This window comes from Podarcis bocagei (genome assembly GCF_964188305.1).
Source record: "Podarcis bocagei genome assembly, chromosome: W".
Taxonomy (NCBI): Eukaryota; Metazoa; Chordata; class Lepidosauria; order Squamata; family Lacertidae; genus Podarcis; species Podarcis bocagei.
In genome coordinates this window covers 17696677-17718466 of record NC_138131.1, presented here as the reverse complement: position 1 = coordinate 17718466, position 21790 = coordinate 17696677, and the positions used below count along the sequence as shown (strand labels likewise).

The window sequence follows — 21790 nt, the reverse complement described above, 5'->3', positions numbered from 1 at the left end:
TTGAATGAATGAATGAATGAATGAATGAATGAATGAATGAATCTTTATTTGCGTCAGCCATCGGCCGTAGCAACGAAACAGCAATGCAACAGACAAAGAACAGAAATCAAAAGTCAATGGTATAAAACACACTCTAGGGTCCTCAGTCAGCAGTCAAATAGTGGACCTTATTCTGATGGCCCCAGCTCGAAACCTGGCAGCCTTTACTGTCATCTGCTCCTCTTGATTTGCCAAAAGGAAGGAGACTGTGGCAATGGTTGGGCGACCCGGAATGGACAATAAAAGAGGGGTGATAATCTCATTTCTCAAGTCTTTAGAAAGAGTGCAGGCCAGATAGCAAAATTCATGTCAAATGGCTGTTTTAGGGGTTGTTTTTCAAAGTCTGGAATGGATTAATCCATTTTGCATTCCTTTCTATGGGAAAGCACGCCTTGGTTTTGGAACGCTTTGGTTTTGGAACGGATTTCCGGAACAGATTAAGTTTGAGAACTTGAATCAAATCCACCCTGTGCTAAAGTAATAATTCCTTTTTTCAGGCAGCAAGCGCTCTACCTCCTCAGCGAACCTCAAGCAAGGGGAAACTGTCATCAATAAGCGCCTTTCATCCTCCGCAGCACGTCTGAATTCTCCCAGCAAGGGTGAGTGTATGTTTGCAAAACACAGTATGCTTTCCCACCTTTACAACCTCTTTGTGATATTTTTGCCTTAAATGCCCCTTTTTTTTACTCATTTTGTTAACCTAGCTTACTGTGCATATCTCCACCCATTGGTTGCTGGATGTGAGGAGACCACTCGGTTTCACAGACCACTCGGTTCTGGAATTCAGAAAGCCAAATTATGACCCCTAATTTCACACCTACTCTTCCATACTAACCCATCAGGATTTGCATGCTGTCAATCACAAACACTTCAGTTTGATCCAAGACTTAAGTACTGTGTTTTTCCGTGTATAAGACTATATCCCCCCCCCCCCAATTTTTTAAGTTTAAAATTGGGGGTCGTCTTATGCATGGAATGTTGCAATTAATTATTTCTCAATTTTAGGCTCAAAAAAGAGGGGTCGTCTTATACATGGGGGTGTCTTCTACACGGTAGTCAGGTGTCTGAAAATTGGTAGTCAGGTGTCTGAAAATCTCCTGGGACTTCGGTTTAGATCTCAATTTCTTCTCTCCTTCTTTTATTTTTTCCAAGATCTTATCCTTCTTTTCATTTTGATTTCTCTTTTTTATTGAATTTTGTTGTATTAAAAATCCTCGCATCACAGCTTTACTTGCGTCCCAGATTACTCTTTTTTCCACGTCTGTTTTGAGGTTTATTTCGAAATAGTCCTTCAATGTTTTTTGGGCCTTTTTGTAGATCTCCTCATCTCTGAATAAGGTGTCATTCATCCTCCATCTAAATGAGCCAGCTGTTGGAAATTTCATCTCCATTTTTATGGCGTTGTGGTCGGAGCAAGTTTTTGGGCAGATTTCCACTTTCTTAATCTTTGGAGCCATCCCACTAGTAATCCAAATTTGGTCAATTCTAGTCCAGGTCATCATAGCTTCAGAGAAAAAAGTTCCCTCTCTCTCGAGAGGGTTCTTTGTTCTCCAAATGTCAATCAAGTCCATGTTTTCAGTCATTTCAAAGAAAGTCTTTGGTAGCCTCCCATCTTTGGAGACTACCTGTCTTTGTGATTTGTCCATATTTGTAGATACTACTCCATTCATGTCTCCCATCATAATTAAATTGTAGTCCAAATAGTCCAATAATGTCTCGTGCAACTTCTTAAAAAATTCCGACTTCCCTTCATTAGGTGCATATACCCCTAATATCAAAAAAATTTCACCTTGAACTTGAATTTCAATTGCCAAATATCTTCCTTGTTCATCTTTGAACATCAATTTCGGAGAGAATTTTTCCTTTGCATAGATTACCACTCCTCTTTTCTTGACTTTATCTGATGATACAAATTCTTGACCTAATCTCTTGTTGATGAGTAGTTTCCTATGCAATCTTGTTACATGAGTTTCCTGTAAACAAATCAAGTCCAAATGTTCTTTTTTCAATAAATGAAACACACTTCTTCTCTTTCGAGGGAGGTTCAGACCATTACAATTCCAACTTAAAAGTTGCAGAGCCATTTTGAAGCTATTTGCCTCCTGTCACTCCGAGTAGTTGTTCTTCTTCTGTCGGTGATTTAAGTCCAAACGTTAGATTCAAAATGTCTGTTGCTTCTTTTGTCTCTGATGTTGGTTCCACTCCCACTGCTCCTTTCAGGAGGTCTTCCCCGTTGTCGTTCAAAAATTGGTCTCTATCTTGAACTGATCTTATTCTGATTTTCCTACCTTTAAATTTAAAAGATAGGCCTTGAGGGAATTCCCACCTGAAAAGTATTTCGTTCTTTCTCAGCAAACCGACCAACTCTTTGTATTGTGTTCTTACATCCAAGATCTGTTTTGGTATATCTTTAAAGATCTCCACAAAAGAATCTTCAATCTCAAGAGTTCTTTGATAATGTAGATTCAGTATTTTGTCTCTTTCCTCTTTTGATCTCAAAGTTATCAGACAATCCCTTGGCTTCTTTCTGCCTTGACCTCTGCCCAATCTGAACGCAGACACTATCTTAATTTCTTCCTTCTCCAAGTCCTGTTGCCAAAAATCCGAAAATTCTTTAGAAAGGAAGTCCGCCAGGTTATCTTTCTCACTTTCAGGCACTGATCTCAATCTTAAATTCCTTTCTTTCCTTTGCAGTTCAAGCATAGACAAAGCTAGCTCATGGTCTTCTAACTTTTTGCAAACTGGTACTATTTTTTGCTGGGTAGCATCAGCAGAGACTTTGGCCTCGTCAGCAGAAACTTTAGCTTCTTCTGCAATTTTACGTATAGTGGCAGAGTCCTCTAGAATTTTATTAATAGTCTCTGTATTAGAAGTCACTCTTTTCCCTAGTTCATTAACACTCTGTGTATTCTGGTCAAGTTTTATAGAGAGCTCTGTCAATTTTTTACTATTTTCCGCTCCCTGCTTTGTCAGAGATTCCAAAGACTCATTTATTTTAACTAGAGCTTGTGTCACAGGGTCTGATGACATTATTGTTTTTGTCTGCCCAGTTGCAGCTGGTGCCACTAGAGTGCCTGAAACCGAAACTCTACGCTGTTGTAAAGTTTTTGTCTTATATGTTCTGCCAGATCTAGTTGTTGTCTCTTCTGGTGCGCCGCTCATGTCCCAGTCAAGGACGTTCTCACGTCTGTGGATTGTTTTTAAAAGGAAATTTCCACTGACTTGATAGTTAAAGTCCAATTTGCAGCAATAACAACTGATTCCTCTAGAGGGAAAAAAGTTTCCAAAGTTTCTGAAACAATATGTCTTTTAAAGAATCCCCCTGGATTTTCCAGAAAGTCAACTGCAACAATTTCCTAGTGTAATTTCCAAATTTTGCAATAGTAGCTTTCCAAAGCCCAATAAATTAAAACAAAGTAGCTTTCCAAGTAACAGTTTAACTCACTGACAGTTCTCTCTCCGGCATCCTTGCTTTATGCAGTCCGTTTCAGGGGGGTTTGACCTAGCGGTAAAAGTTTTTAAACCCCTCTTCCCGCAGGTTTAAAGTTCAATTTCAACCCCCTTTTGCTCCTACCAGCCTGAGTGGACTTTATTTAAGCACACTGAAGAATGCTCTGGACTTTTTTTGAAGCTTTCTCTTACCGCTGCTGATCTTTGCTTTTGCTCAGAGCATCGGAATGTGGAGTTTGGAATGCAGAGGCCTGGTCAGCAAGAGCTGTGCAGCCGAAGCGGGCCGGACGCCAGGCTTATCTGAGCAATAAATCAGTCTCCTTTCAGAGTATATTATACCCAAAATCTTCAGCCCAATGAATCATAACCGACTTTACCTCCTCATCCTTCAAATGCCATTCAAGCAGCAATTTATACATTTTAGGCAAAATTTTGAAATCATTGCTTAATATCTCTGATTCAAACTTTGATCTACTTTCGTCAAATCCTTTTTCTTTAAAACCTGTTTAAACATTTCATTCACCTGGCGGTAGTGCAGCCAACCATTTACGTATTCTTTAATTTCTTCATATGGTTTCATTTTCCATTTACTTCCTTCCTTTTGTATTAACTTCCCATAAGTTATCCATTTCCCACTCATACTGACCTTTTTCATGCTCATTGCTTCTAGTGGAGATAACCAATGTGGTATTTTACATTCCAATAGGTTTTTATACCTATCCCAAATTTCTATTAAAGATCTTCGAAATATATGGCTTCCAAATCCTTTATGGACTTTTGTCTTATTATACCATAAATATGCGTGCCACCCAAATCTATTATCATAACCTTCCAAATCCAACAATTCCGTATTTTCTAATAACATCCATTCCTTTAACCAACAGAGGCAGGATGCTTCATAATACATTTTCAAATCTGGCAGGGCAAAGCCTCCTCTTTCTTTTGCATCTGTTAACAGCTTAAACTGTATTCTCGGCTTCTTTCCCTGCCAGATATACCTTGAAATTGTTTTTTGCCAGTCTTTAAATATTGCTGCCCCGTTGATTATTGGAATTGTCTGAAACAAAAATAACATCTTTGGTAGCACATTCATCTTAATAGCTGAAATCCTCCCCCAAAATGATAACTCTTTTAATACCATTCCACACCGGCGTGTAGTTGTTTTGAAATAGATCAATATTTTTAGGAGTTAACCAAATTCCCAAATACTCTTTTAACAACTTCTATACCTATTTGTTGCTGCAATACTTCCACCAGGTCCTGTTTCATATTTTTAACTATTATCTTAGTATTCTTTTTGTTCAGTTTGAAACCTGCCCCCTGCCCAAACTGTTCTATTTCCTCTAATACTTCTTTGACACTTGTAATTGGCTCTTCAATTGTTAATACCAAGTCATCGGCAAATGCTTTCACTTTGTACTCATTTCGACCGACTGATATTCCCTTTAATAATAATAAATAATAGGACTTCCGGGTTAGCGCGATCGGCAAATGGCAGATTCCCTCCGAGCTCCGGAGGGAATCGGCTTTGTAGAAGACGGGTCCTGGCGCGGCGATGACGCGGGGACCCTCAGAAACCACAGGCACGGAAGCCTGTGGACCTGGTAACTCGGCGGGCACCATTTGCGCCCTCCCCGACCAGCGAAGAAGCCTTTTTAAAGGCTTCAGAGCCGGTGACGGAGAGTGGCGTGGTGCTGTGAGTGGATCGCTTCTTCTACGGAGTGAAGCCGCGAGCCATGGCCGGAGAGCGCTGACTTCTTCTTTGAACATTTGGGCTCTAAAAGTAACAACCCGTGAGTAATACGGAAATTGGACTTAAAAATCTCTTTTAATTGAATTCGGTACGACCGGGGGAGGTGCTAAAAGGAAGTCCGCCTCCTCCCCCCCCTTGCAGGCATTTTTAAAGCAAGAATCAGATAACTAAGGTTGTGAGACTGTTTCTCTCTCGTTGAGATAAAAAATTTTAATTCCACGATTTGGCTATATAAGTTTTGTGCTGGAGGACCAGAATTGACTGTGTGAGTTGAAGTTTAACCCCCCCCCGGATCCGGGAGCGATCCGAGAGTGAGCCTGTGGAGGATTTAAATAGAGTTTGACAGCTGTCAAATGAGCTGTCAAAGTCAGGAAATTTGGCTTTGTGCAATCTCTACCGGTTATCTTTGTTACATTGGACTTTAAGCTTTTGGAAATAAGAAATAAAAACAAAATAACCTGATTGCTGGATACTGTAACCAGAATCCCTCTAGAGGGGGTTCTGAGATACTACAATGGCTGCAGATGGAAAAGTACAGGCAGAGTTGGATAGAGTGTTTCATTTCCTGGGAATATTGCAAGAGTTGAGTGATGTTATGGCTACGAATCTTACAACCTTGAATTCTAAAGTAAACAACTCTGCTGAAATCGGTGAGGATTTGATTCAAGAAGAATCTGCAGCTGGAGAAGAAGAAATTTGTGTTGTTTTAGAGGAGTCGAATGGAGGGGCTGAAATGCGGCAGGTGGAGAAGGACAACTAGAGGCCTGTCAGGATGGAAGTTAAGGAAAGCAAGGTTCGGATGATGAAAACTTGGTATGAAATGGAGAATGAAGATTGGGGACTCTCTCCTAGGGGGAGTCCGAAAGACCTTTGGATTACAAATTCGATAAAGGTGAAAATTGAAGCATTTGGGACATTTGGGACATTGGTATCTGAAAAGACCAAGAAACAGGATCTGGACCTTTTCTTTGAATATGGAGGCCTGGTTGGAAAAAATACAGACCCTAGTGGGTCAAAGCTGCTCCGAGACTTGATGTTCAACATGAAGGATTGTCAACAAAACCGGCTGAAAGGGACTTCCGGGTTGGCGCCATCGCCGAATGGCGGACTCCCTCCGAGTTCCGGAGGGAGTCTGCTCGGCAGGGGCTGGGTCCTACCGCGCCGGCGACGCGGGGACCCTCAAAAACCACGGGCACGGAGCCCGTGGACATGGGGACTCGGCTGGTACCGTCAGCGCCCTCCCGACTCGTGAAGGAGCCTTTTTAAAGGCTACGGATCGGGTGCCGGGGAGCGGCGTGGTACTGTGAGTCTATCGCTTCCCCTGCCGAGCGCAGCCGCATGCCATTCGTCGGAGAGCGCTGGCTTCTTCCATTGGAAATTCGGACACTTAACAACAACCCGTGAGTAATTGGGTAACCGGGTACAAAAGGAGAAAAAAAGGAATTTTTTTCGGATTCGGCACGAGCGGGGGGGATCTAAAAAGGAAGTCAGTCCCCTCCCTGATTGTAAACATGCTAAAACAAGGACTGAGAAACCAAGATCGATTCAGAAGTTTATTGCTGACAAAAAATATCAATTCCACGATGGGATACTACAAGAATTGTGCTGGAGGAGAAAAGTCGAGGGTGAGAGGGAAAAGGCAACCCCCCCCCCTGGGAACCGGGGCGATTCGGAGAACCTGGCGGAGAGAGATGAAGAGTTTGACAGCTGTCAAAGTAGCTGTCAAATCTTGAGAATACAAAGAGGACTTTGTTACAAGCATTTTGCTGGTTAATTTTGATACAATTGGATATAAATATGGATACAAAATGTCGGGGGGGGGGAAGAAACAACAACTTGACTTTTGGATTAGAGGACATAAAGTTACTGCAACCCCCCTAGAGGGGCTTTGAGACATTACAAGTGGCGTATGTGGAAAACTACTCTGGGATGTGTACTGGTCTTAGCTCCTGGGAAAGTAGCAAAACTGAAATATTGTTTTGTCTACAGAGGTGACAACACAATAGAATCTTTCTATTGAAGCAAGGTAGGAACTGGACGTAAGTTTTTGTTCCTGAATAACAAACCTCTGTAGAGATACTAGATTTCAGAATAAGAATGGTTTTGCAGCTGAACAAGACAGAAACCTGAGAAAGCAAGAAACAAAAGAGCAAAGGACCAACTACGCCACGGAAAGAACAATGGGAGGAGCAACAATGACCAAGGGAAATTAAAGGCCTCTATTAGACTGGATTTTTGAAATTAAACATTATCAAAACAAGCAAATTCAAAGAATACCGGCAAGATGGATTGAGGAAAATTTGGCTGTGGACTTGAGACCTCCAGGCCGACAACATACAGACTGATGGACATGGGGAATCCAAACCGGGGAAGGGAGGGGGAATTCTAGAATCCAAAGGCTATGTAACCAACTTTTGGAATCTTCTTCTATCTTCTATCTTTTATCTTTCTATATAACTTTGGTATTTTGATTTAATATGTTTTGGAAAAAAAGGGGGGAATTCGTGGAAGGAAACGGGGCTGATCTTGGGGGAAAAATCTTTGTTCTATTTTGTTAAAGATGAGGAGTGTTGTTAAGATTGTAATTTAAATTGGCTAATAGGTACAACATATTAGGTTTAAATTGGGAATGAGAACTTGTGGAACCAACGTAGGGAAAGGGGAATACAGTCGGGAGGGGAAGGAGGGAGTCCCAGAAAGAAGGTTATGAAAATAAGGGTTTAAAATTGGTCTTTCTTTTTCTTTCTTTTCTTTATCTTTTCTATTTTTTCTATTCTGTTATTATTGGAAATTTTAATAAATATGATTATAATACAAAACCGGCTGAAAGGGACTGAAAGAGACTTAAGGGCCTCGGACGTGATAGACCCAGGCTGAGAACTGATAGACTGAAAGACAATTTTTTGGGGAGCAAAACCGGGGAAGGGGGGGGGAGAGATTTTGGAATCCAAAGGGGTATAATTATATGTTTTTATTGGATAAGTTGTTGGGTAACAATTATAAAAATTGGGAAACTCGTGAAAGGGAACTTGGGTCGACCTTAGAAAAAGGGGTAAATGTTATGTATTAAAATGAGGTTTAGAAGTTTAAATTCGATAATTTAAGATAATTTAAGTAAAATGTTAATAAGGGATAATTTGGGGATAAGAACTTGTTGAGTTAATTATTGGAATAGGGATGCAAGAAGGGGAGGTGGGGGAAGTCCGGGAAAGTGGTTAAGAAATTAAGATTTTAAAACTATATTTGTTATGTGTGTGTTGTGTGTTGTGTCTGTTTGTTGTTGTGTTTGTCTAAAAAACTTTTTGAAAACCCTAATAAAAATTTTATAAAATAATAATAATAAATAATAAATTTTATTTATATCCTGCCCTCTCCAGCCGAAGCCGGGCTCAGAGCAGCTAACATCAAATGTATAACACATTAACATAAAATTAGACAATCAATTAAAATACATCCTCAAATCAGTTCAGGATCAGAATAAAATCCAATCAGATGGCAACCCGCAGATTAGGGTTGGGGACCTTAAATGCTCACCAGGCCCAACTGTTTGTGCTGAACTTATATGGGCCTGTGAGAAAAATTGGGAGGCCACTTTTATGCAAGTTCTTATGAAGGTGAAAGGGAGTCAGACTGAACCCCGACCAAAGGCCTGGCAGAACAGCTCCGTCTTGCAGGCTCTGCGGAAAGATGTCAAGTCCCTCAGGGCCCTAGTCTCTTGTGACAGAGTGTTCCACCAAATTGGAGCCACAGCCGAAAAAGCCCTGGTTCTGGTTGAGGCCAGCCTAACCTCTGTGGCCTGGGACCTCAAAGATGTTTTTGTTTGAAGACCGTAAGTTCCTCTGTGGGACATACCAGGAGAGGTGGTCCCGTAGGTACGAGGGTCCTAGGCTGTATAGGGCTTTAAAGGTTAAAACCAGCACCTTAAACCTGATCCTGTACTCCACCGGGAGCCAGTGCAGCTGGTATAGCACCGGGTGAATGTGATCTCGCAGCGAGGACCCCGTAAGGAGTCTCGCCGCGGCGTTCTGCACCCGCTGGAGTTTCTGGGTCGGTCTCAAGGGCAGCCCCACGTAGAGCGAGTTACAATAATCTAGTCTGGAGGTGACCGTCGCGTGGATCACAGTGGCTAGGTCAGGGCGAGAGAGGTAAGGAGCCAACTGCTTAGCTTGGTGGAGATGAAAAAATGCTGCCTTTGTTGTAGCTGCAATCTGCGCCTCCATGGAAAGGGAGGTGTCGAAGATTACACCCAAACTCTTAACGGACGGTGCTGGCACTAATTGCACCCCTGCAAGAGATGGGAGTTGCCCCCCCTCAATCCCATATCGTCCCTTCCCAGCCAAAGGACCTCTGTCTTCGAAGGATTTAACTTCAACCGGCTCCCACGTAACCATCCAGCCACAGCTTCCAAACATCTGATCAGTTTGTCTGGGGCCGAGTCAGGATGGCCATCCATCAACAGATAAAGTTGGGTGTCATCAGCAAACTCCGGACAAGCTGAGCGAGGGGGCGCATAAAGATGTTTAAAAGCATCGGGGAGAGTATTGCACCCTGAGGCACTCCACACACCAAGGAGTGGCGCGATGACCATTCCCCCCGAAGCGCCACCCTCTGTACCTGACCAGAGAGAAACAAGCGCAGCTATTGAAGGACTGTGCCCTGGATCCCCACGTTGGCAAGGCGGTGGTCCAGGAGTTCATGATCAACCATGTCAAAGGCTGCTGGCAGATCTAGAAGAATCAGCAGCCCCGACCCGCCTCGATCCAGCTGCCTGCGGAGATCATCTGTTAGGGCGACCAGAGCCATCTCGGTCCCATGACCAGTGCGGAAGCCGGATTGGAATGGATCCAGAGCCGATGTTTCATCCAGAAACACACCAAGCGGTTCAGCAACTGCTCTCTCAGTCACCTTACCCAGGAATGGAAGATTTGAAACCGGGCGGTAATTGGATAGATCTAAAGGCTCTAATGATGTTTTCTTTAAGAGCGGGCGCACCACTGCCTCCTTCAGTTCCCCTGGGAATGTCCCGGTGCCAAGGGACAAATTGATGATATCCCCTAGGGGGACCCACACCTCGTCTGGACACGCTCTAATCATTCATTAGTTCATTCTTCCTTATTGACCTTAAGAAGACTTCCAGTACCGATATGAATAATAGTGGTGATAGAGGACACCCCTGTCTTGTGCCTTTAGTAATTTCTATATTTTCTGTTACTATATTATTTACAGTCAATTTTGCTCTCTGTTCCGAATATATCGCTTTTATTCCATTTAGAAAGAATTGACCAGTATCCATTAATTCAAATTTTTAAACATAAATTCCGCATATTGGAAGATTTTATAATCCTTTCTTTTAATATCTTTTCCGACCATACCTAATAGAAAAGCTTCGGGTTTCTTTACAAATGTGTAGCTTAATATCTTTTTGATTTCATTATAGACTTCGCCCCAGAAGCTTTTAACCTTCCCACATTCCCACCATTGGTGATAGAACGTCCCTTCTTTTTGTCTACATTTCCAACATTTGTTATCTGTTTTATACATCTTGGCTAGTTTAACGGGTGTCATATACCACCTATATAACATTTTTAACATATTCTCCCTTAACAGTACACATGCTGTAAATTTTATATTCACTCTCCACAATTTTTCCCAATTCTCCAATTGAATATCATAGCCGAGGTCCTTTGCCCACTGAGTCATCACTTTTTTGACTTTCTCATCTTTCATGTTCCATTCTAACAGTATTTTATACATACTTGACAGATTTTTCCGATCACTGTTTATTATCTCTCTCTGAAATTTCGATGTCTTTTCATCGTAGCCCCTCTGTTTCACTTCTTTTTTAAATATCTCATTTATCTGATAGTAACTCAGCCAATCGTATGTATATCTTTTTACCTGGTCGTATGGTTTAATTTTCCACTTCCCTCCTTCCTTCAATACCATTTCTTCGTACCTACCCCATTTTTTCCCCATATTGACTTTCTTTACACTTATTAACTCCACTGGTGATAACCAGTGTGGGGTTTTTGGTTCTAATATGTTCTTATATCTATTCCAAACTTCTATCAAAGGTCCCTTAAAGATATGGCTGCAAAATCCCTTATGTACTTTTATCTTATCTCTCCACAAATAGGCATGCCATCCAAATTTGTTCTTATACCCTTCTAAATCCAATAACTCTGTATCCTCCAACTTTATCCACTCTTTAATCCAGCAAAGGCATGCCGCTTCGTAGTACAGTCTCATGTCTGGCAGGGCGAAGCCCCCTCTTTCAGTGGTATCTGTTAATATCTTAAACTTAATTCTGGGCTTCTTTCCTTCCCAGACAAATCTAGAAATCACCCTTTGCCATTCTTTAAAGTTTTTTGTGCCCTTTATTATCGGGATTGTTTGGAATAGAAAAAGCATTTTGGGGAGTACCATCATTTTGACCATGGACACTCTACCCCAGAGTGATAATTTCATCCTTGCCCAAATCTCCAGATTTTTCTTAATTTCATTCCACACTGGGATATAATTATTTTGGTATAGGTCAATATTTTTATTGGTAAGCCAGAGTCCTAAATATTTAACTTTTTTAACTACTTCAATTCCTGTTTGTTCCTGTAGTGATTCTATCTTGTCTTGGTCTAAGTTTTTAACGATCATCTTTGTCTTATTCTTATTTAGTTTGAATCCAGCTAACTTCCCGAATTCCTCCATCTCCTCCAGAATTCCCTTTAAGCTGTTTATAGGATCTTCTACCGTTAATACCACGTCATCAGCATATGCTTTAACTTTGTATTCGTTTGAGCCTAATGATATTCCCTTAATTTGTTTGTTTTGCCTTATTGCGTTTAGCAGAACCTCCAACACCACTATAAAGAGCAGCGGAGAGAGCGGGCAGCCCTGTCTTGTCCCTTTAGATATTTTTATATCTTCTGTTATGGCATTATTTATTATCAGCTTCGCTTTCTGTTCGGTGTATATTGCTTTTATCCCATTCCAAAATTCTTGACCCACTTCCATAATTTCTAAATTTCTCAGCATGAAGTCCCAGGTGACGTTATCGAAGGCTTTCTCCGCGTCAATAAAAATCAGACTAGCTGGCTTATCAATTCTGTCCGATAAATATTCTATTATATTAATTATGCCTCTTGTATTGTTTTTTATTTGCCTTCCCGGTAGAAAACCCGCTTGGTCCTCATGCATTATCTTCACTAATATTTTTTTAAACCTTTTTGCCAAAATTCCCGCAAAAATCTTATAATCTGTATTTAATAAGGAAATGGGTCTATAATTTTTTACTTGGGTTGGGTCAGTATCTTGTTTTGGAATTATTGTGATAAATGCCTCCTTCCAGGTGCTTGGGATCTCTTTTTCCTTTAGGGTCTTATTCATCACCTCAACTAACGGAACCGTCAATATATCTTTCATTTCTTTATAGTAGCTCGCAGTAAACCCATCTGGGCCCGGAGCTTTACCTCTTTTCAGTTCCTTTATCACTTCCTCTACTTCCTCTCTGGAAATGGGGGCATTTAACATTTCTCTTTGCTCTATCGAAATCTTCCTTACCATTTTCTCTTTTAAATATCTCTCTATTTTCCTATTGTTGTTTCTATCCTTATTCCTGTATAGTTGCTCGTAAAACTCCGCAAATCCTCTTCTAATCCCTTTTGGTTCAGTTATCTCTTCTCCGTTTATTTGTATTTTGTTTATTGTGTTTTGTTCCTTTCTCTTTTTGACTTGCCACGCAAGCCATTTTCCTGGCTTATTAGCAAATTCAAAATTTCTCTGTCTTAATCTTTTGATGTTCCACTCAACCTCCTTATTTATCAACATTGCAAATTGGGTTTGGAGGGATTTTATTTCCTGCAATATCCTTTCATTATTTGGTTTTTTAATTAGTTTTTGTTCACAATCCATAATCTGTCTCAAAATCTCCTTAGTTCTTTTTTCTTTATTTTTCCTTTTCCATGCATTTTGTTGGATGAGCAGGCCCCTCATGACTGCCTTACTCGCGTCCCATACCACGTTTATTTTAACCCCTTTGTCTTGGTTATCTATGAAGTACTCCAATAATTTCGTCCGAATCTTTTCCACAAATTTTTGATCGTCCCATAAGTTATCATTTAATCTCCATCTGAAAGTTCGTCCTTCAACCCCCTTCATCTCCATTATTATGGGGTTGTGGTCGGAGATAATTTTGGCCTGTATTTCAATTTTTGTAGTTCTTACTGTTAGTTCATTTGATATCCAAATTTGGTCTAATCTTGACAGTGATTCATTCGGTCCTGAATGAAATGTAAATTGTTTCTCCATGGGGTGTCTCAATCTCCATATATCTACCAAGTTATAGTTCTTCACCATTTCAAAAAATATCTTAGGTAGTTTCCCTCCTTCTGTCTTAGTTTTCCTTAATCTATCTATTTCTGTTGAGACCACCCCGTTCATATCTCCCATTATTATGATTTTTTGGTCCATGTAGTCAAATAATCTCTCTTCCAATGATCTGAAAAATTCTGTTTTATTGCCATTTGGTGCATAGACTCCCACTATTATCATCATTTCCCCTTGCCATTTAATGCGGACTGCGATCATTCTCCCTTCCTCATCCTTAAATAGCTGGTGTGTTTCAATGTTATTTTTAATATATAATACTACTCCTCTTTTTTTCTTTTTATCGGAGGAGATAAACTCATTTCCTAACCTCTTATTAATAAGGATTTTCTTATGTTTACTGGCCACGTGGGTTTCTTGAAGGCATATGATATCTAAATTTTTCTTTTTTAGAATGCGTTCAATTCCATTGCGTTTTTTCTTATCATTCATTCCATTAACATTCCAATTCCATAGTTTTAAAGACATATTATTTTAGGTGCTACTCTGAGTTAGGTGTTACTCTGTAACCTTTCTGTTTCCTCTCCTTCTTCCTCCTCTTCTTCTTCTTCTAGTTCTCCTCTACTTTGTTCTTCCTCTTCACCTAACTCTAAATCCTCCCTCAATCTAGATCTACCTTCTGCACCCTTCTCCTCTTCCTCTCCCACTTGGAGCTCTTTATATCTTCTTGTGAATTTTCCTATTTCTTCGGGACTAGTCAATCTTCTTTTAACACCTTTATAGAAGAAAGAGACCCCTTCCGGAAATTCCCATCGGAAGTCAATTCTATTCTTTTTAAGTAGTTGAACTAGTGGTTTATACGATTCCCTCCGTTTAAGCAACCTTATGGGGATGTCTTTAAATAAAATAATATAATGCCCATCGATGTATAATCTTTTTTCCCTGTTTCTTTGCAAAACCAAATTTCTCATCTCTCTGTCTTTAAATGTAACTAAACAGTCCCCTGGATATTTCCTGGCTTTATTTGTTTTAATTTTCATTCTATACGCATTTATGATTGTTCTAGCCACATCTTCCTCTTCCACTTCCATCCACTGTGCTATTTCCTTCACTAATCTTTCTTTTATATTCTCGTTTTGTACTTCTGGAATTTGTCTCAATCTTAAGTTAATCTCCCTCTGTTTTAGATCGTTCATTGCGATGGAGTCTTTAATTTCTTCCTGTATTTTGTTTAACTCTACTATCTCATTTCTCAATCTTTCCTCCTCTCGCTTCATCTCTTTCATTTCCTGCTTTGTCTTTTTTAGTCCCTCGTCCACTCTTTTTGAAACCTCTTTAATCTGTCCTTTTAGCTCGCTTACTGTCTCTTCAATCTTTTTGTCCATTTTTCCGATTTTGTTGTCCACCTGTTCTAATTTTGTTTCCAGATTTTTTCGCTTTGTTTTATTTCTGCGAACATCCTCAGTATTTCTGTCCTAAATTCTGTTTCTTGTTTTGAAGCTCTCCTATCAGTTGGGGTACCTCCCTCTGCCCCTTTCTTCTGCGTATGTGACATTGTCCTTAAACCTTGGGAATTCCTTTTATGCCGGGAAAAAAAAAATGTAAATGTATTCCTTATAGTTAAACTATTCAGCTTTCAATTAGCCCCCAAGAGGTCTTAGTCCCTCGGGATAGTATAAACCTTCTCAAATTTAACCACTTGAAATAGTCCCTTGAAGTCACAGAGTCTGTTTCCCCAACAGAAAAAAAAATAAATAAAAAGAAAACTATCCCTCCCCTCCAGAGATTTTAAAGAGGTTAGTTAGGTCCACCAACCAGATTCTAATTACACTCTTCCCGCCTCAATTCAGACTCTTCCACCCACTTTTTAACAACCACTTTAACAGCCACTTAGCCTGTGAGAGTCTGAATCTCCAGTTAATCTTTTCCAAAGTTTAGGTGCAATGCTTAATTTAGTCCAGCAGGGGGAGTCAGTTCTTAAGCAGAGTTCTTAAGTGTAAAGAGAGTTAGTCAATTAGTCTTTCCTGTTTGTGGATTCACGCTGTTCACACTGTTCTTCCCCCGTTCCTGCCTCTTCCCGTGGCCCAAATGTTAAGTCCAAAAAAGATAGAGAAAGCGTAACAAACGTAGCAGATAAAGAAAGCTCCCAAACAGCGATACAATAGCAAAAGTGATTCCGAATGTCCAAAGAGTAGTCTTCCCTACCCCCGGAGTTTTCTTATAAACCACTTGGTGTAATGTCTCACAGGAGTCTTAGTAAAAGTCCTCTTAACAGTAATCTCCTTTTGTCTTTTTTATGTAGATTGCTCTTTGTAGTTCTGTGTCTCCGTTGCCATGACGACTAAGTTTTTTTCTAGTACCGCATTTCTCTGCCCTCCCTCGGTTGTTTCCCTTTCCCCTCTACAGTGGGAGAGGGTCTAATTTCAAAGTGAGTCAGTGGGGGAGGGACGGACAATGTAGCCACTAGCAGTAACTTACTTTCTCCTTCGGCTCTGCAAACCACACTGCGTCTTTTCCCACTGAAGACAAGCTAACGCTGAACTCGGCTGTTTCTCTTTCTTCTCAGATACTTCCTTACGCTCTCCCCTTTGCAATTTCCAGCACTCTTTCTGCGTATCTGAGTTTCTTTGTATCGAGGGCAAGGCGCTTAGCCTGCAGGCTTGAGGCTTCGCTAATTCGCCGCTGTAATGGCTGTAATGGCTGCCCAAATTGCCGTCTCTCGTTCCGTCGCTCTCTTCGCCTTTATACAAAGGCTACCTGCCGACCAGACGAGTGACACCTTCGCACTGCTGGGCACCAAGACCTCTGGATACCCTCCAGAGGGTTAGCGGGAGTTTTGTCGCCCTCAAAAACTCCCAATTCGGCCGAAAAGCTAGAGCTCTCTCCGGAGAGACAAACCCTCGCCTGCAACCGGATCCGCGCCCGCCGGAAGTCCTCTCCATTTAGAAAGAATTGACCAGTATCCATTAATTCAAATTTTTAAACATAAATTCCCAGGATATATTATCAAAAGCCTTTTCCGCATCCACAAAAATTAACATTGCTTGTTTTTCATTCCTGGCAGTTAGATATTCAATTATATTAATTATATTCCTTATGTTATCTTTCATCTGTCTACCAGGTAGAAAACCTGCTTGACCCTTATGGATAATTTCATTCAATATTTTTTTCAATCTATTTGCCAATATGCTTGCAAATAATTTATAGTCATTGTTTAACAGGGAAATCGGTCTATAATTCTTTACTTGTGTTAAATCCGAGTCTTGTTTTGGAATAAGTGTGATATATGCTTCTTTCCACGTTTCTGGCAGTTCTCCCTTTTAAAATATATTATTCATCACTTCTTTCATTGGCACAAGTAGGGTGTGTTTCATTTCTTTATAATATCTTGCTGTAAATCCATCCGGTCCCGATGTCTTTCCACTTTTCAATTCTTTTATAGCAACTTTAATTTCTTCTGTTTCAAGTAGGTCGTTCAGTGTTAGGGAATTGCTGACAATCTAGCTGAGATAAAACTCCGGGCAGCCAGCCATATCTGTACAAAGATTTATTGGTTAGCTTCAAAGTCCTTACAAGAGTTCAAAACGCACACTCCATCACGATGAGTCATAGAATCATAGAATCATAGAATCATAGAGTTGGAAGAGACCACAAGGGCCATCGAGTCCAACCCCCTGCCAAGCAGGAAACACCATCAGAGCACTCCTGACATATGGTTGTCAAGCCTCTGCTTAAAGACCTCCAAAGTAGGAGACTCCACCACACTCCTTGGCAGCAAATTCCACTGTCGAACAGCTCTTACTGTCAGGAAGTTCTTCCTAATGTTTAGGTGGAATCTTCTTTCTTGTAGTTTGAATCCATTGCTCCGTGTCCGCTTCTCTTGAGCAGCAGAAAACAACCTTTCTCCCTCCTCCATGTGACATCCTTTTATATATTTGAACATGGCTATCATATCACCCCTTAACCTCCTCTTCTCCAGGCTAAACATGCCCAGCTCCCTTAGCCGTTCCTCATAAGGCATCGTTTCCAGGCCTTTGACCATTTTGGTTGCCCTCCTCTGGACACGTTCCAGTTTGTCAGTGTCCTCCTTGAACTGTGGTGCCCAGAACTGGACACAGTACTCCAGGTGAGGTCTGACCAGAGCAGAATACAGTGGCACTATTACTTCCCTTGATCTAGATGCTATACTCCTATTGATGCAGCCCAGAATTGCATTGGCTTTTTTAGCTGCCGCGTCACACTGTTGGCTCATGTCAAGTTTGTGGTCAACCAAGACTCCTAGATCCTTTTCACATGTACTGCTCTCAAGCCAGGTGTCCCCCATCTTGTATTTGTGCCTCTCATTTTTTTTTTGCCCAAGTGCAATACTTTACATTTCTCCCTGTTAAAATTCATCTTGTTTGTTTTGGCCCAGTTCTCTAATCTGTCAAGGTCGTTTTGAAGTGTGATCCTGTCCTCTGGGGTGTTAGCCACCCCTCCCAGTTTGGTGTCGTCTGCAAATTTGATCAGGATGCCCTTGAGTCCATCATCCAAGTCGTTGATAAAGATGTTGAATAAGACCGGGCCCAAGACAGAACCCTGTGGCACCCCACTAGTCACTCTTCTCCAGGATGAAGAGGAACCATTGATGAGCACTCTTTGGGATCGGTCAGTCAGCCAGTTACAAATCCACTGAGTGGTAGCATAGTCAAGACCGCATTTTACCAGTTTCTTTACAAGAATATCATGGGGCACCTTGTCAAATGCCTTGCTGAGTCAGATGGATCGTCTGACGTTTTCTTTCGCCGCGCCCAGCAGACCCATTTCTGCAAATCAGCCCTCCTCTTTCCTCTGCTCTGTGAGTGGCTGATAACCTGGTACTGGCTCACCCCTCCCTGTTCCACTGTCTCCGAACGTTTCTTTCTCTTCCTCCTCTGACGAGGAAGAATAGCTGCTGATTAAAGACTTAGGCTCTCTGTGAGTGCCTCTCTTCTCCCCCCCTCACCTCCTTCTCAGCCTCCAATTCCCTGACATCCACCCCCTCCCCAAAGGCCCCCTCCCGCTCGGGAGAACCGACCGTTCCCGATTCTCCCTCCTCTGGAGTGGCGGGGGTGAAACCTGAAAAATTCCCCTCTCCCTCATCTGTACAGGTGAAACTCAGAAAATTAGAATATGATGGAAAAGTTCATTTATTTCAGTAATTCAACTTAAAAGATGAAACTAATATATGAGATAGACTCATGACATGCAAAGCGAGATATGTCAAGCCTTTATTTGTTATAATTGTGATATTATGGCACACAGCTGATTATGGGGTACAGCTGATAAAAATCAAAGTTTCTTTGATGTATATTAATCTTAGGATGTTAATCTTAGGGCCAGGAAACAGATCTCACATTAAGGTGATAATGGTCACTGTCCTCCTGGCCATCCTCCTTATCATGTGTATTGCTTGTTTATGACCTCCGGGGTTGCCAGATGCTCTTCTTTGTAGTTCTGTTCTTTGTTTACGCCAGAAATATTTGTGCTTAATTAGTTTTAGTAGTTTAACTTTCTCCCCACGTGGGTTTGTGGAAATGCTCAGAAGAAATCTGATTGGTTCTTACGAACACTCTGTAAAAAGCTCTTTTGTGAATAAAAACTACCTGGGTCAGGGGGCTGCGGAGACACGGACAAGCACCGAGAGACACGATTATACGCACCCTTCCCAGAGTCTTGCTGGTTCAAGCCTCTGTGTGTATTCTTATTAATCAGACAGAGGTGTGCGCCAAGGCTGCATTTTGGCCCCACTCCTCTTCAACTTATTAGCGATATGAAGCTCTTTCTGAATAAGTCTCAAGCCAACATTCATGCCCCCCGCCTAGCTGATTTTCGCTGCCCTCTGCTCCTATATGCCGACGATGCAGCGATCCTTTCCTACTCTAGAGTCGGTTTATGCAGAGCTCTAAAGATTTTTGCGGCTTATTGCAAACTCAACCATCTGACAATTAATCATGGGAAATCTAAAGTCCTGGTCTTTACCAGGTCTCGGAAAACTTACAGCTGGAAGTTAGATGGAGTCCAATTAGAACAGGTTTTCAAATTTAAATACCTGGGAGTCTTTTTTCACTACAACCTAAGCTGGAAGCCACAGATACAGTATTTACTAAACAAAGGGAAAACAATACTTTATACTCTACTCCAATTTTTTGCGGCCGACGGAGCCTCCCACATCCCTTCTGCATTGAAGGTGTACCATGCAAAAGTGGTTTCCACCCTCTGTTATGCTGCCCCACTCTGGGCCCCAGGGTCCAATTTAACATCGTTGGGGACATTGCAGAATCAGTTTCTCCGTCGCCTCCTGAAACTCCCCATGTGTGTGAGCAACGCAGCCATACGTCTGGAGTTAAGGATTGCATCATTGGAGACTGTTATCTGGAAGCGAGTCTTTGGTTATTGGCTGTCCAGCTGGCATAGGCTTCCCGACCATTACCTTTTTCAGTGCCTCTGGCGGGACGACTTTGTCAATCCGTGGGTAGGAAAAATCCATGCCAAACTTCTGAGCATCGGAATTTCCCCAGCGGACTCTTTAAAGACGAACTTACGCTCAGCCAAAAGCCTTATTGAGCAAAGATTAGCAGACATTGAAAATCAACACAACCTCGCCGGGGGTGGGGGTGTTTGCTCCCCCAGGTATCACGGAATAGCCCCACCACTTGGCCTCCCACCATACATGTCATCTCTTTCATCTGTACCACACCGACTTGCATTTATTCGTGCAAGGTTCAATGTCCTTCCATCGAACCTGCTGAGCCACAGATTTTCCAAGGGTTTGGTGTCTCCGCTATGCGTGTGTGATGGGAAAACTGTTGATTCTCTTCCACACATAATGTTCAACTGTCCCCTACATAGCATAGCCAGGACTAAATTCCTGGGTCCTGCTTTACTGCGCTTGGTTGGCAGGCCTGTTGAGTCACATGCCGCACTACTTTTGCAGGATACAGATCCTTCTGTAACTCTGCAGGTGGCGAGATTCCTGAATGCGGTTATCTCACACACAAAAACCACCAAAAACAACAACAACATCAAAAACTAATTGGACAGTTATGAAGAAGAGTGCATGTCGGATCTCGTCTTCAGTTTTCCTTTTTCTGGGATCCGTCCCCTGGAGCTCTCTGGGCCCCAAGCTGTTATCTGGCTCTGCTCAATGACCCACCCCTGCATCATGGTGTTCACCTTCTGGTGCCGAATATATCGGTCTTTATGCCTCTGTGCTTTTATGTTTGTACATACTTTATGGGCTAATAGCCGTAAATAAATAAATAAATAAATAAATAAATAAAATAAATCAGAGTTCAATCCTTCCTTTACTTTGCGAACGCAACATAGTGGTGTCCCGTGTGAGGCCACCTAAAGGAACCGTGTGAGGCAAACTTAATTAAATTAATGAATCAGAAGAACTTTGAATCCGCAAATAAGATAGGGAAATACTTGGCGTGGCAAATAAGAGAAAGGAAGAAACAAAACACGATTAGTAAAATAAGAGAAGGAGAAAGGATTGTGGAAGAACCAAAAGAAATAAAAAGGATATTTCAAAAATATTACAAGGACTTGTATAATAGAGGAAAGGAAACAGAACAAGAAATAGACCAATTTTTGCAAAAACATCACCTGAAACAAATTGTAAAAGAAGAAAAAGAGGTATTAGACCAGACAATTACACAAGAAGAGATAAAGAAGGCTATAAGAAAGATGAAAGCTGGGAAAGCGCCGGGGCCGGATGGCCTTTCGGCCAAATATTATAAAACATTAGGTAATCAAATATCCCCAGTGCTGGGAGAGGTGATGAATAATATATTGAAAGAAGGAAGGATTCCAAATACCTGGAAGGAAGCCTATATCACATTGATCCCTAAAAAAGATGTAGATACTATGGAAGTGAAGAACTATAGGCCAATTTCATTATTAAATAATGATTATAAGCTATTCGCAGAACATCATGGCGGAAAGATTAAAAAAGGTTTTGATTAACAAAATACATAAAGATCAAACAGGCTTCCTTCCAGGGAGACAACTACGGGATAATGTAAGGAATCTGATAGATATTATTGAATATTTGGATATGAAAATAGACAGACAGGCTGCCCTGGTCTTTATAGATGCCGAAAAGGCATTCGACAATATTTCGTGGGACTTCCTAAGGAAAAGTTTGGAAATGATGGGAATAGGGGGAAAATTTAGAAGAGGTATAGAAGCAATATACAAGGA

At 41.3% G+C, this 21790-nt stretch overlaps 1 protein-coding gene across 1 annotated transcript in view; it reads left to right on the top strand.

Annotated features, from left to right (window-relative positions):
• LOC308578050 (MAP7 domain-containing protein 3-like) overlaps positions 1-21790 on the top strand; it is a gene marked incomplete at both ends in the record, with an annotated part of 124739 nt that overhangs the window by 51815 nt on the left and 51134 nt on the right. Inside the window, 1 exon segment of the mRNA XM_081178335.1 lies at positions 537-638. Coding sequence (XP_081034461.1) covers positions 537-638 — 102 coding nt within the window.